The sequence below is a fragment of the Melospiza melodia genome, chromosome Z (genome assembly GCF_035770615.1).
Source record: "Melospiza melodia melodia isolate bMelMel2 chromosome Z, bMelMel2.pri, whole genome shotgun sequence".
NCBI classification, from domain to species: Eukaryota; Metazoa; Chordata; class Aves; order Passeriformes; family Passerellidae; genus Melospiza; species Melospiza melodia.
The window spans coordinates 8,143,901-8,158,347 of record NC_086226.1 but is presented as its reverse complement, the minus strand read 5'-3'; the positions used below and the strand labels follow the sequence as shown (position 1 = coordinate 8,158,347).

General features: G+C 39.2%; 1 protein-coding gene across 1 annotated transcript in view; it reads right to left on the bottom strand.

The window, feature by feature from the left end:
- DNAI1 (dynein axonemal intermediate chain 1) overlaps positions 1-14,447 on the bottom strand; it is a 135,801-nt gene that overhangs the window by 119,694 nt on the left and 1,660 nt on the right. The window contains exons 2-4 of the mRNA XM_063179803.1: positions 4,038-4,094; positions 2,122-2,211; positions 1,219-1,299 (exon numbers count right to left, since the gene is read on the bottom strand). Of these exons, the coding sequence (XP_063035873.1) occupies positions 1,219-1,299; positions 2,122-2,211; positions 4,038-4,094 (228 nt within the window). The remainder of the gene's footprint in view (positions 1-1,218; positions 1,300-2,121; positions 2,212-4,037; positions 4,095-14,447) is intronic.

The following is a 14,447-nucleotide window of genomic DNA, read 5'->3' as shown; positions in this document are numbered from 1 at the left end:
AGTACAGTAGCACAGAGGTGAGACAGACATGGGAATATTTTGCTTGGTTTTCTCTTCTCTTGGGTGTTGGTTTTGATAGGGATAATATTCTTTACAGTAGCTACTGTATTTTGGGGCTCTATTTTGGATTTGTGCTGAAAACAGTGCTGATAATATAGGGATGTTTTAGTTATTGCTCAGCAGCACTTGCACAGTTCTGTTCACCCACCTCATCACTAACTCACCCATCTGAATCCAAGGATATGCCATACCATATGGAATGCTTAGCATATAAATCTGGGGGAAAAAGAATGCTGGGGAGAAGAATAAGAATAAGGGGAGGGGATGTTTGGAATGATGGTGTGTATCTTACCAAGTAACCATTAAGTGACATGGAACCCTGCTTTCCAAGGGATTGCTGAACATCTGCCTCAAGTGGTGAACTAATTCCTTGTTTAGTTTGTACAGCTTTTGTTTTCCCTATTAAACTGTCTCCAACTCAACCCATGAGTTTTCTCACTTCTACTCCTCTGATTCTCTTCTCTGTCCTACCATGGGAGACTGAGTGAATGGTGGGATTTAGTGGCCAGCTGGGATTAATCCACGACACCTCTCTAAATCTGGGAATAATTCAATGCCAGAGTTGGAGGAGCTGTCTCCATGCCCTTTCATTCAGGGCAAGGCCATCACCCACCCTCCCTATTGTGTTGGTGGCTGTTTATGGTAGTGGCAGAAGGCTGCTACAGGGTATAACAGTGTGTGCCCTACGCATATAAAAGTGAAGGTGTGACTCTTGGATATTTTCTGGTTGTTTTCTGTTGCTCACTCCTACTCATCGTGAATAAAGCTGGACATTGATTTCACAAAACAAATTTTTTAGCTCTCCTGCAATTCAGCCTTCAAGGGTGGATACTGAGACATAATTCTTACAGACTGAGAAAAACTTTACCTTTTGCCCTTTAACCACCAAAGAATGGGAAAAGTAACTACATGAGTTTAGGTGCAATTTTTACCTTCACTGACAGATCTTGTACCATAATTATGATATCCTACTTATAAATAAATGAATCAGTGCTTTTAGATTTTACCCTCTACAAAACCCTTTAAGAACCATTGGCAGTAAATATGTAATAAGATGTAGCTGCATTAAAAGAAAATTTACCTGGTTATAAATCAAAGGAAAACACAAAACCAATTAATTGTGAAAAATTCCAGTTTTATACATCATGTCACACTTACTTTAAAGTTGAATCTGATAATATCCTGGGGAACATGGGGATTATCAGCTGTCAAGGTACGTATAATTTCCTGTTTTAATTCCTTTGGAACGGAAACAAAATAGTACTGTGAATAAAACTTCACTACTAATACAATGTACAGCAATAAAATCACCATGTTTATGCTCAGAGTGGAATCCAGAACAGTCATCCTGCTTCCGATTACAGTATTTCAATGGGCTTTCTTGATTTTAACGCTTATCTAAGATATGGAATCACTTGAAAAATGCTAACTGCATTCTATAGGGTGAGACAGACAACGCGTGTCTTTAAAATTTACACTGTCCAAAAATAAACAATAAGCTCAGTAGCAGTACTTTTAGGATTGACCACTGTGAACAAAAAAAAATATTGCTAACTATATTTAGTGCCTGAGTTGGAGGACATGCATAAACCTTCCCCGTCACAGTGATAGTTTAAGGACAGGGAACAATGCTAGAGTTCTATGAGGCAGTGCACAGAGAGAAACAACTGCAGTTGGAAGGGTGACCAATTGCAATGCTACTGAACCAACAGAAGAAATAGCAATAAAATTGTAGGACACTTCCCTGTCCTGTGTATTGCACACAGGCACCTGAAAGCTCAGTGCTGGCTCTGGGTCCTCCTTAACTAAGCAAAGCCCCATCCCCATTTTTGCTTTTGGATTATCTCCAGGCAGTTACAGTGCTTTAAGCCCAGAACTGGTTTTCATAGCACATTCTCCCTGTTTTTTTGTTGAAGCCGTTTCGTGCGTTACTGCAGACACTGTACTTCAGCAAGTACTGGAGTTTCACTCTTGCAGAATTTCCTCCAAAACTGATGGGTAGGCTTCTGCTTATGGAGTTTCACACACACCTCATGACAAGAGAGGCATTGCTTTACTCACAGCTTCAGTCAGCTCCAGCTGATCCGGGGATCTGACTGCAGCCCTTGCTGTCGACCCGTCCTCTCTCGCTTCAGGAAAGTCATCTTCATCCTAGAACAGGAATGACAAGCTCAGAAATGCAACAAGACTGACAGTTTTGCTTCTTGCCAAAGCAGCACTTCTTGAGGCACAGAGCAGAGAGATAAAAACAACATTCTCCCACCCATCTTTGCTTTGAGCAGAGCAGAAGAACACAAATGGCAGGCCAAAATTTGAGATTTTCGTATGGCTACACTTGCCAGCAGGAGTTCAGTGAGTTGGAAGAGTGCACTCTGAAGATAATTCCTGCCCTGGCACAAAACTGGATTAACTCCAATAACAAAACTCAAGTGATTCCACTTCAATCTCAGTTTAAAAGTCGGCAATTCTGTTTCCCTTGCCACAGAACACCCAAGGGTATTATAGGACTTAAGGACTATTCAAGGGCACAAGCCAAGAACCTGCAATTACTCCTGCTTGTTATTCTATAGGCTACTCTTAGAATTTAGTTTGAAATACAAAGCTGCAGGGATGTGGCTCCTGGAGGAATGTTAACCAATTTCTTGCAAAGGCCAGCATGTCTCCATTCTCCAAACAACGGACTGCTACTCTCCCTGGGCTAGCACTGGACTCATGTCAGGATATAAGGTCATTAAAAAGAAAATGAATCACTGCAGGAATGAATTTCAATTAATTGTCCTTACAGAAAAAACTGTCAGAACACAAAACTGCTGATTAAAGTGCTTAACTGCTCCAGGCAAAATTTCTCCCTCAGTTCAAATTGTGTAATGAGTTGATTTAAAATAAATCAATCATTCTTGTAAATACAGTTCTTTCAGGCCTGCTGACTTTACAGTCATACAAAGCTGAGGATGAGTCCAAGGTGTAAGTATAGCTTATGGCTGAAGCTATAGAGGCTGGACCCAGCAATGCTTTGCTACCTGCAGAGTACCACAAAGGTAAAAAGCACAACGCTGGGTTAAAATGTGCATTGGCTGAAAGTAACTGAGAATTTTGCATATTTCAAGAGCCCAGGGAAATTCACAGGCTGCAGCCTTATTTCTCTCCCCAAGGGAGCTGAAATGAGGCAAGCTGTAAGGAAGGTCAGGCGCTCTGATGCACGAGGGACGATGGCTGCAAAACAGTTGTTTGTGATTTAATGCTCCCCACATGAACACCTGCTTGTAGGACATTTATCACATACTATTTGATGCCAGTTAGTTCAGTGGCTGTTTTCCCAAGTGAATCAGATAAGTAGTATTATGGTTTTAACATTTTTATTTATGATTTTAATTTTAAAAGTAAATAACTTTCCATTTTTAAATGGCGAAAAGAGGAACATTCAGTGAGACTGTGATTTGTCCCAAGAAAGTCAAAAGCTGTTTAGCAATATGTCTATTTAAAGGTATGTAGACTGTTCTTTCATCCCTGTCATGGATCCTCCATCCTTCCCAGTGGAGCTAAGTAAGAGGAAGGTAGATTAAATCAAGGTATTCAAATAATTTATTTGCCCAATAGTAAAAACATTATCATGAGTTATTATCAGCTAATACTTCTTTGTTAAGTGAATATGGGCTATACTTTGAATTTTCTAAACTGAGCAGATTTCTCACAGTCTAAGTCAGCTAGTATTTTGGAATTCACATCCAAAATATCTTAATTTAATCTTTTCATATTGCATTTTACCCAAATTGTGCCTTTGTTCCAGGTGATACTTTTTGGCTTAACTTGCTGGTCTATTTCGCTTCTCAGTGGAAACCTACAGCAACCTCTTACTGCTAAATCAAATTATATTTTACCAACTTTATAAAAAAACACCTCATTGTTCACACTATATCTTCTTTGCATCTCATAGCTGAAAAAAGAAAAAAACATTTTTTAAGACTTGAGAATCTTACCTTTTTTTTACTTTTACCAGCTTTTCCTGCCTTTCCTCCTGAAGGTCCACCTTGGCCCTAAAGTGAGAACACATCCAATGTAAACTTCCAGAGCACTTTCTTTCTGGATTTAACAAAATCAGAATAGAAGTTGGATGCTTGCTCCAATGGTATGTTTTAAAAGCTGAGTATGCCAGCAGCGTGCGTATAAATCATTTGAAGGAAAAACAGTCACTTTTACAACACAAGACAGTGATTTTTCAGCATGAAAAAATGCCAGGCTCTGTCCTAGTACAACACTACCAGTCTATCCTAGTCTGTGATACACTCCAAATGTCATACACACATTTTAGTGCCTTGGTCAAACACACTAAAAGGCTGCCCCTGTTTTAAGTGCTTACATGGCACAGGGAGCACAAAGACAATAGATCTACACCCATAAAGTCATGAGCACTGAGAAAACATGGAAAACACTGATGAACAGTTGGGAAACAAACCATTGTCAACCCCCCTGCACACATGATAGCACAGAAAAATTATTTTGACAGGCTTTAAGGAAAACAATTAAACAATTGTTTATAGGGTGCCTTACAGAGGGAGACTACCCTACCCAGAGTCAAGGAATAACAGAAGGGCACCACTGACCAAGATTCATGAAAATTTAACAGAAAGTAGGAGAGGAAATGAAGAGGATCCTTTTGAGGAGATGCTGAGGGACAGACAGGACCATGAACGCTGAAGGAAGAGAGAGAGCTGGTAAATCGAGCAAAGGAAACAGCATTAGAAACCTTGGCAAGAACAGTTTCAGGTAGGATCACAAATAACATTTGATGGTATGGATGAAAAAAGCAGAGGAGTTAGAAAAAAAAAGTGTTTGACTTTGTGACAGAAAAGAAGGGGATACTAGACAAGAGGGAAGGAAAACGAAGGGGTGGGAGAGCAAGCTCCCAAGGGCTGATTGATTTTCTTCAAAAGAACATTAGAGTGTGCCTTTCAGCTCAGATCAAAGGTCCACCTAGCCAAGTATCTCTCACCAACACTGTTCAAAGAAGTGTGTCTATTCTATTCTCTCCAGGATGACCTCTTAGCTTGCCACAGGGACTTGAACCAGAAATGCTGTCCTTTTTATTCCATATCAGTTAATCTTTTTCTCCACAAATTTATTCTGTGATTTTGGAATCCATGCACATTTTTAGCATGCACAACTTCCACAGCAAGGACTCCCACAGTGCAACTACATGGTAATGCAAAGAACCACTGCTTACTTTTTAAGTCTGCCATTTGTTTCTCTCACCTGGTTTTCCACCTTCTTCTTCTGGAAAGCCCCACTTTATCACAACATCTATTCTTCCTCTTGTCTTCCATTTGTCTTAAGAACACTTTCAGGAACACAAGCCTCCACAGAGATTCATACATGCCCCTCATGATTCCTCCTCATTATGAAAACTAAATATTCATTTCCACCACCTACTTTCTAGGTATTAAACAATTAAGCAGCCAGAAAGACTTTGACCCAGAATCCCAAAGCATTGCTCATCAAGCCCCATTTCTTGTTAAGTCTTGACAATAAGAACTCAGAAAAGAAATATTTTCAGAGGAGAACAAAGTTCCACAAAAATGTGAGACAGTGTCTCTGTGTTATTTCTCTTTGTACAAGCTAAGACACATAAAACTGCTGTTACTAACGAGGCACCAGGGATTATCTTTATTCCAGAAGATACATATTAAAAGCCATGAAAAATGAACAGAATGACACATTTCTATGCTTAGAAAATATGCCTCACTTCAAAATACAAATTTTTGTGATGCAGGTGGAGAAGATAAAAGTTATAACATTTCCCTTATAGTCCCACCATGGGCAGATTGCAGAGCAGAGGCTAAGAGGTCCTGTGTCACAACCACTACTGAGATGACTGGATCATGCAGCTGGCCTGTCTCCCGCATGTGATTGCTTGGCAATGGGCAAAAAAGGGCTCTCCCTAACAAGGACCTTGTTATGTGTGAATTGATGTGACTTAAACAGATTTTCAGAGCAGAATTTTATTCCAATCCAAATCAAAATCAGATTCCTAATTTTAAACATGAAACTAAGTCTACTTACTATTATCCTTTGTAAGTGGGTCTACAAAAGCATTTATCCATTAGCAAAGGCATTGCCAAGGCGATCTGAGGATAATTGGTTTTAGCAGTTGCACAGATTTCAATTAACATAACACAAAGAGTCACCTGTGAATAAATACCTGCAACAGTATTAAAATATAAAAGTGAGACTAAAGAAAAGCTACAGCTATGAGTGCATGAACAATTTTTCAAATTAACCAGGGACCAGTGGCTAGTTGGCTCTATTTCCCTTGTCTTTGTACACAACTATCATGCTTTTACAACTGGAATTTAATGATGCAGTACAGGCCTGGTATGATAGAGAGACCCTGAGGAGACTCAGGATATGGCACAGAGGAGTACAGGCAGGGCAGGATAAGACATGGAGCACGTACTTGGCATCATATATCCCACAGCTATAAGCATGTAACCACTGGCCAGTTAGAGAATTGCAGGTCTGCAAACAGGGGAACTGAAGAAAATCTGCTTTAGGTGTAGCAAAGAAGGAAAAAAAATAGTATATAGCACACTGAAAAAGCACCACATGCAGTAATATCAGGTGTAATGTGGAGCACCAGACCAGTGGAAAAAGTGAAATATATTAGGTATCATATAAAAGAAACTGCAGGTAAAGAAGAAACTATCAAAATGGACATCTCAATCCTCCCCAAAGAAGGTCTCCAGTTGCTGACAACTTATCATAACATCCCCACCAACACCACCAGCAACGGCAAAATCAAACTATTAACTTTAGGAATCAGAGTACTGGAAAAGCAAATACAAGAAAAGAGGTAGAAACTAGGAAGCTTTTTATTTTTCTCAACAACTTCAACTGCAGTATCACAATTAATGATTTTTTTTTTCGCACAGAAGTATTTCTTATTTTCTTTAATGAATACCTCTGGACAGACAATAATGTTTAGACCAAAATTTCTGTCACACTGACAGGAAATTTTTAGTTTTATAAGTTGTGGCTTCTCTTTGCCCATAAACAAGATTTTGAGTGCAACAAAGTTTGCAAACTACTGCAAAATACAGAACCAGGCTCTGAAAGTCTTAGCTTTGACCCTAAGCATGTTTTTAACCTTTATCAAAGGATGGCTGTTCTTTATGACTGGGAGAGGGTATTCAAGGAAGAGGTTTCATTGCATCTGTCAGTGAGATACATCAGCCTTCTCCATGCTTCTCCTTCTTTCCTACCAGGCTCTACTTGCTGGCTGTGACAGTTTGCTTTGGGGCTCCCTGGAACTAAGCCAAGTAATTCCCTACAGCAGGGAGCAAGCACATGACTGACAGGACATAAAATTATTATGTCTGGTATTTTGAACTGAAGAAACTCCAACCACTCCATCCAACCTGAACAGTTATGCTTTAGAACTACTTTCTTATGACACAGATCCTTGGTCAAATGCTGCACTATATGGACATAGCCTATGCCAAAGACATGATAAATCTGAAATGGGAGGATGGGAGCCAGCAGACAGAGATCAGTGTGGGTCTGGGGCTTTCTTCCCTATGTGCTCAACAAAGGTAGGACAGCCATACCTGGAGGTGTCTAAGGAGTTGGTCCTTAGCTTATTCTGGGGTTGTTCAGCAAATCTCTTGTCTCGTGCCCAGATAAAACATCCCTCACAATGTAGAGGCCTACTTCAACAACAACAAAAGTTGAATGACTTTTTTGTTGGATATTCTGGACTCTCGCAAGTGAAGGTAGAGACTCTAGCTCCACTTGACTCAGTACTCTATTGAAGTCAGCATGAAAAGCAAAGACATACTTTGTTCTGCAAGCATCATTCCTGCTACTGCCACCTATGCTGCAGAAGGTGCATCCCAAAGTATCTCAGACTTTTGGAACCCAGCTGGAATGTGGCACAAAGATAAAAAAATAAGATGAGGAAAGATGGGTTCCGAGTATTTTGGCAATATTAGCAGTATGTGAAGGTCATCAAAACTAGTAGATCTGTTTAAAACTATCACAAGAAGCAAGCTGGGGAGCAAATATAAATCAGTCAAAAATACAAAATCTTTTACTGTTTCCTAATGCAGACAATAGCACAGAAAATATTGCTGTGCTGCTTGATGAAAAGGGCAGTCCTGACATTCCTTTTTATTGCTGTATCTGTGCTTTGCTCTTTTGCTGGCTTTTTTTGCAAGCTCCTGCTCTCTGTAAATCTTTCCAAAGCCAGAACACTTACTTTTTTAATACCTTTTCTTAAAAGTTCTCTCTGCCACATTAGCTGTAAACAGTCCTTAATATCACCTAGGTAGTTTGTGTCCTGTCACCATGGCTTCCCCATTTTTCTTTTTACTGTAACAATGCATTACCCATAAACTATGATTAAAAATGTAATCCTTTTGCTCTGACAGCTACCTAAATATATCACACAGCGTTCATACAATAGGGAAGAATTCACAACCACATCTGCAATACAAATAAAAGAAAAATTATAAATGTGAATGAACATAATGATTGTATATTCAATATTCACTAGTAAGATGCTTACTTGCCTTCATATGCATGTTTAAAATTCAACCACATTTTTGTGTCTCACATTAGCTATAGGGGAAAAAAAGTTAACTATTATTAACATCTCAAAGAGAAGCATTCAGAACTTAGAAAATGTGAGAATTAAGGTTGCCGGGGAAACATTCATTTCATTCCATTGGGCACAGGCATTATGATACACCGCTTAATTCCATAGTCCCACACTTTGTTTTTTTGTAGGTTTCCTGCCTCACTTCAGTCCTCCCAGGTCATGTTGCTATAGATTATTGGTTCATATTGTTCAGCATCTAGAGTGGTGGGGGGGGGGGGGGGGGGGGTTGTAATCCAAAGCCTAAATCAGACATCCAACAAGGAACTAATCAATCCAAATAGTTACATTTTAGCAAATTCTAGATAAACTAAAGATGGTTTTGCTACAGGGAAAAAAAAATCAACTGTCTTCCTAAATCTTCCTAATAAATGTGCTGCTATCCCTGCCTTTAATAATAATATTAATTAATGAGAAGAGGAGTGTGAATAATCATGAGGAATTTATATTAGGGAAAAAAGAGCAGACATGGTTGCTAGGGAACTAAAGAACAGGCAGGAGGCATTGAGGAGTTTCTCACCTCCAGGTCACCATCGTGACTCTGACCACTCCAGGAGATGCTCAAGTGCTCCAGAGAAAAATGCCAGAGTCAGAATTAATGGAGGCTAGTAATGTTTACTCTGATGACTATCTTACATTAAATAAATTAACAGATTGCCACACTTCCAACAGCAAAAAGATATTAGAAGCCTGCGACAGTCACCATACTTTGATAAAGGCTGCAGAAGACCCAAGTTACTGTTTCTTTCTGGATCTTTCTTCCAGGGTGTGTATGATATCAGCATATAGGAATTCTTCCCTGGGCCAGACGTCTACTATGCTACAAGACAAATTGACTATAGACTACAGCAAAGATACCATAATTCAATAGGATAATAAAAATGAAAAGAGGAAACAGATAATAAGTGATGTTTTAAATGCTATTTAATATTCCTTTCCCTTCTCACAGTTCCCTCGATCACAGAGGAGCCACCAAGAGGTACAAATAGATGCAAAATTAAGTCCTTCAGCAGGGAATCTTTCTGCTGCTCAGCTATTCAACAAGAACTTCCAATTGCATTTTGGGTAGGATGTCTGGATAATATATATTTAATTTTTCTGCAGTCATAAAATAGGAAAACAAAAATGAGAAGAAACTACTGGTGACTTTCTAAAGACCATTGCTGTAAATGAGAAAGAAGTTTGAAAAGAAAGCCCTACCAGGCTGGCATTTCATAAGAGGTATCATATTTCTGCATCCTAAAAGAAAAAGATAGTGAGGGGAACCATCAAAGACTTGCAATGTTTAATAGAAGTTTTGCCCTCAACTCCCTAGTAATATTACCAGATTATCCTGCAACGAAGAAAATAAAAAAACCGCACTCAACCATACATTCAGGTCTTGTTCTGGTTTATTGTATCTACATTTTTTTCACATTGCTCTCCTTTTTGCTGGTGACATGACAGTCACTAATTGCTGATCTGAGAATCATTAACTGAATTTATACAAAAGAGACAGGACTACCAGTACCTACTGCTATTCTTAACTGAATATTAAAAGCTCTGAAGTTTTTTCAAGTCTGTTTGCTTCTGAACTGCTTTCCCTGAGCCTTGCTTTTCAACTATTTTATCATTTGCTGCATAAATCCTCTGGCTTGTCAGTGGCAATTCCAGTGGTAACTAAATCATCCTGGTGACCTAGGAAGCAGAGATTTACTCTCAAGAGCCAGTGTTAATTTAAAACCAGATTGAATCCTGAATTGGTGAGCACAGAAATCCTCCTGGAAAAACGTGTCTATTCCTCAGGTTCAGCCCCAAGGCCAGCACTGTCTATCCAAACAGGAGATGCAATAATTGTTCCCACATGTGCTGCACTGCCATCCAGGATAAGGGTTGTCACTGCAGCCTTTGCTGACTGGTACATATCGCCGAACGGGGTCTCTGTACAATCACAAACAGGACAGGACTGCTAGGAACACATCTTGAGCTGTTTTGGTGTTCAGCATCAGTTTCATTTCATGGTTATGACAATGGGAAGATGCCATCAGCTCAGGCAGTAGACTGAGACATCCCAGGCAGTGGACCAAGAACTTAATGTTACAACTTTAAAAGTTTTTTGACCAATCGCACAAAGCAAAAGCACATTGACAGTAGTTCTATCCACCCACCATAAGCACACCTACCTTTCGTTAAAACAATGCTTGCTTATTTTGGAATACAATACCTACTTGCAAGCCTTAAAACACAATGCACAGAGCTCCATTATTAAGCTTAGAACTTCCTAATATCTCACTAGATATATTTTTCTGAAGCTTAGGGAGTTATTCTAGTCAAGCATTAATACACAGACCATTGTTCTATTTGTCCTTACTCTTCTACTTCTTACATAACTTTTCTGCTGACCTATCTTATGGCTACTGCTTATCTCTAATCACAGCTCTGCTGTCTCTGAGGCCTGCCTTCTGCAGCTTTCCCAAAACCCTCTGATTTTAAGGATTCCCACAGTACATCTTTCTCCCAAACTGCCCCTTTCAGACTAGATCTTATAAAGGGTCACTGTATGGTGAGGAGCCAGACACCACTATTCAGTGACTCCTTGAGAAATGTAAAATTTCCACCTTAAAGCATAAGGGTGGACAAGTAGACCTGGATTCACAGATCCAGCCTAAAATACCAGAGAACTCAGTAGCAGTGATGATGCATGTTGGTCACTCTGACAAGCTGAAGTTCAGTTCATATTAAGATAATTTTCCAAGAGCTGAAAATTGATTACATATTAATGAAATAGTCATAAGGGCAAATGACAAACCTAGACTATATTTTTAAAATATAATTGAAGAGACATTCCTGCAGCCTTTTTGCTCCTCATGCTAGCTGTCACCGTAATACAATCAGGCTACAAGGCTGAGCAATCACAGAATGCTCCTGTTTAGTTCATCTTCCTGAGCAGCGACAGTAATTTCCACTTCCTCTACAGCACAGCACAGAGATTAACTAGAATTGTGGGGAAAATGTAATGTACTTGTAAGGTAGTAATGCACTTGTTGGATTCTAAAAGAAAGAGGTAGAGACATTATGAGAACTAAGCCTGGCACTTCTGTAGAACAATTTTGTAAGTTTCCTGCTAGCTTTTTATTCCTGTTTTGAATATTAACAAACTCCATAGTAAATCACCAGTTGGCACAAGGAGCAGAAATCACAGCATGGAAACAAAGTCACTTGAAGCCTGCCCTGTAGCAGATATTTATTTGCACACACTAGGGATGCCAATTTAAGAGCTATTTGCCAATACATTCTCTAATGCTTTCTGAGCAACACTAAATGGAATGTTTGCTTTATACTCCATGGATATGTTAATGCATGTGTAAGAACAAGTAAGCACCTTTAAAAGCCTTCTCAGGGGAATAAAAAATAGAAAATAAGAAAATACTAAAAAAGCAAACTGTGTCTCATTGTTTTCTGTATTTGGGGAAGAGGTCTATTTGTTTCTTTTGTGACTTGCTGAACAGCAAAGAAGCTGTTTCAATGTCAGTGGGTGCAAGACCACAAGGGTAAAAAGAAATGCCTCTCTGTCCTAATTCAGACCCTTTCTTAGCACTGCTTAAGCGATCTGTTCCAGCAGTGGGGTCAACCCTAACTAGTAAGATTGAATATTCTGGTTTTGTATTTTAAATACTAAATGCACGGAAGATCTGCTAAGGAGCCAAAACAAGATCTTGCTTCTCCTTGAGGTTGGTGCAGCCACTGAGGTACACGCTAGCACAGGGTGTTAACACAGCTCCTTGAGCTACATAGGAAAGGCACAGAAATCTGAAACAAACACTTCCAACCTGTCAAACGTTCAAAACAACAATCTCAAAATCACTGGCCACTTTCTCTCCTCACCCAGGACCCCACGCAGGACTGACATAAGACAAACAGAGTGCTGTTCCCTGCCCTAACACTTCTGGCGTGCCCATGCACATGCCACACATCTCCGCTGTTAACACCACACTTCTGAGTGTCCTGCTTGCCATGCTCAAGACCTCATTTTTCATGAAAGCTGAGAATCTGATGCACTCATTCCCTTCAGTCTGATGCAGGAAAGTTGGCCTATGCTTTTCCATAATTCCACATCCCTACAAAAATTGTTGAGCTCAATTGTGCATAACGTATTTCAGATATGAAAGGAATGGTGTTATTGAAGTACAGAACATACATAGGTGTTATTTCCAAAGCTGCATTGGAAGCACAAAAATCCAGACATAGAGCACTATTTTAAGACTTTGAACATTGAAACAGTAAAGTTTCTTATTAATGTACAGAAATATATGAAAGCCTACAGGCATTTATAAATAAGGTTTGGTCAAGTCAAGTAATTCATCCAGAACACCACAGACTTGAATTCTTATGATCAGCCCAACTTTGACATATTTTCAGCCATCAGGGGCTGGAGTCTGAGCTGGAGGCAGAAATCATCTGGATAAAGAAAAAAAGGAGTGAAACAAAGCAAGAAACTGATGTTAGAGGAGAATGCAGATACAAGACATGCACAGAAGAAGGGCAGATACCCCCACATAAGGAGGAGAAAAAACAAAACAAGAATTTGTCACTGAGCATGTGAAGAACGTGGAGTAATGAAAGCAGAGGAGGAGCTGGAAGTGATATATGGTAAAAGGGAACAGGTGAACAGGTAAGTATCCCAGCTTTGAGAACAATGTCAAGAAAAAGATTTTCAAAGTGAAAGCAGTCAGCAGTGAAAAACATAATAAAGAATAAAGCAATATACAAAAAAAAAAAAAAAAAGAAAAAAAAAAAAAGAAAAAAAAGCACAGGGAGAGGGGGAAAGAGCATAATACTACAGAAGAATTCTTGTCAAGAGTTGGAATCTAAACCTTGACCCACCAATTAGTTTTACAGTGGCCACTATGGCCAAGTAGATATCAAACATCAGGCCCTCAAGCACAAAGGCATTCACTCCCCACACTCCCAAAGCCACTGAGATGTCATCTGAGTCAGGGAAAATGAGGGAAAATTGTGTAGTTGAATGCCTCTGGACTCAGAGGTAGTTCCACTGAGTAATTCCTCCACTGCAAGAATATTCTAGCAGATAAAAGGATGTGAAACAGCAATCAGATTTAACAAGCTCAAGGCAAATATAGGAAATGTAATACAGGACAAGTTAAAATTATTGCCTTTTAGGTTATTGTGATGAAAATTATGTGAAAAGTCAAACATCCTGAGTGTTTAAACAGCTTATGATGTTTCAAGAGCTTTAAAATAAAAGGAATGCCTTTACAGCACATTAAGTTTTTCAAACATGCCAATCGAAGCCTCTCCATTTCAGAGTATTGAGATAATGGCTACTAAAAATGATTGAAAATATTTATGTGGAAATTCTGAAAATAAAAGAAACTGAAATTCAGAGCAAGAATTTCATCCCCAGTTTAGTTCACATCATTATTAATGGGTTTTTTACAATTTTAGCATAAATAGTTTTATTGTCTAGGACTGAATGTGGGTTTTGATTCTGAGTTTGTGCCCTTTGAAAACTTTATAAAGCCGTTTGTATCTTGATACTTATTAGTACTTACTAGGGGACTAGGAATGTCAGAATGATCCTCTCACTCTTGCTTACATGCCTGCTAACCCTTCTCCCATCAAGCCTAACATCAAGTGCGTTAGGATTGATCTAAAAATGTTAACAAAAGGGTTTTATCAGCCAGGCCACCATCCACTTTTAAATTAAACCCTTTGATAATCCAGTAGCAGACAAGAC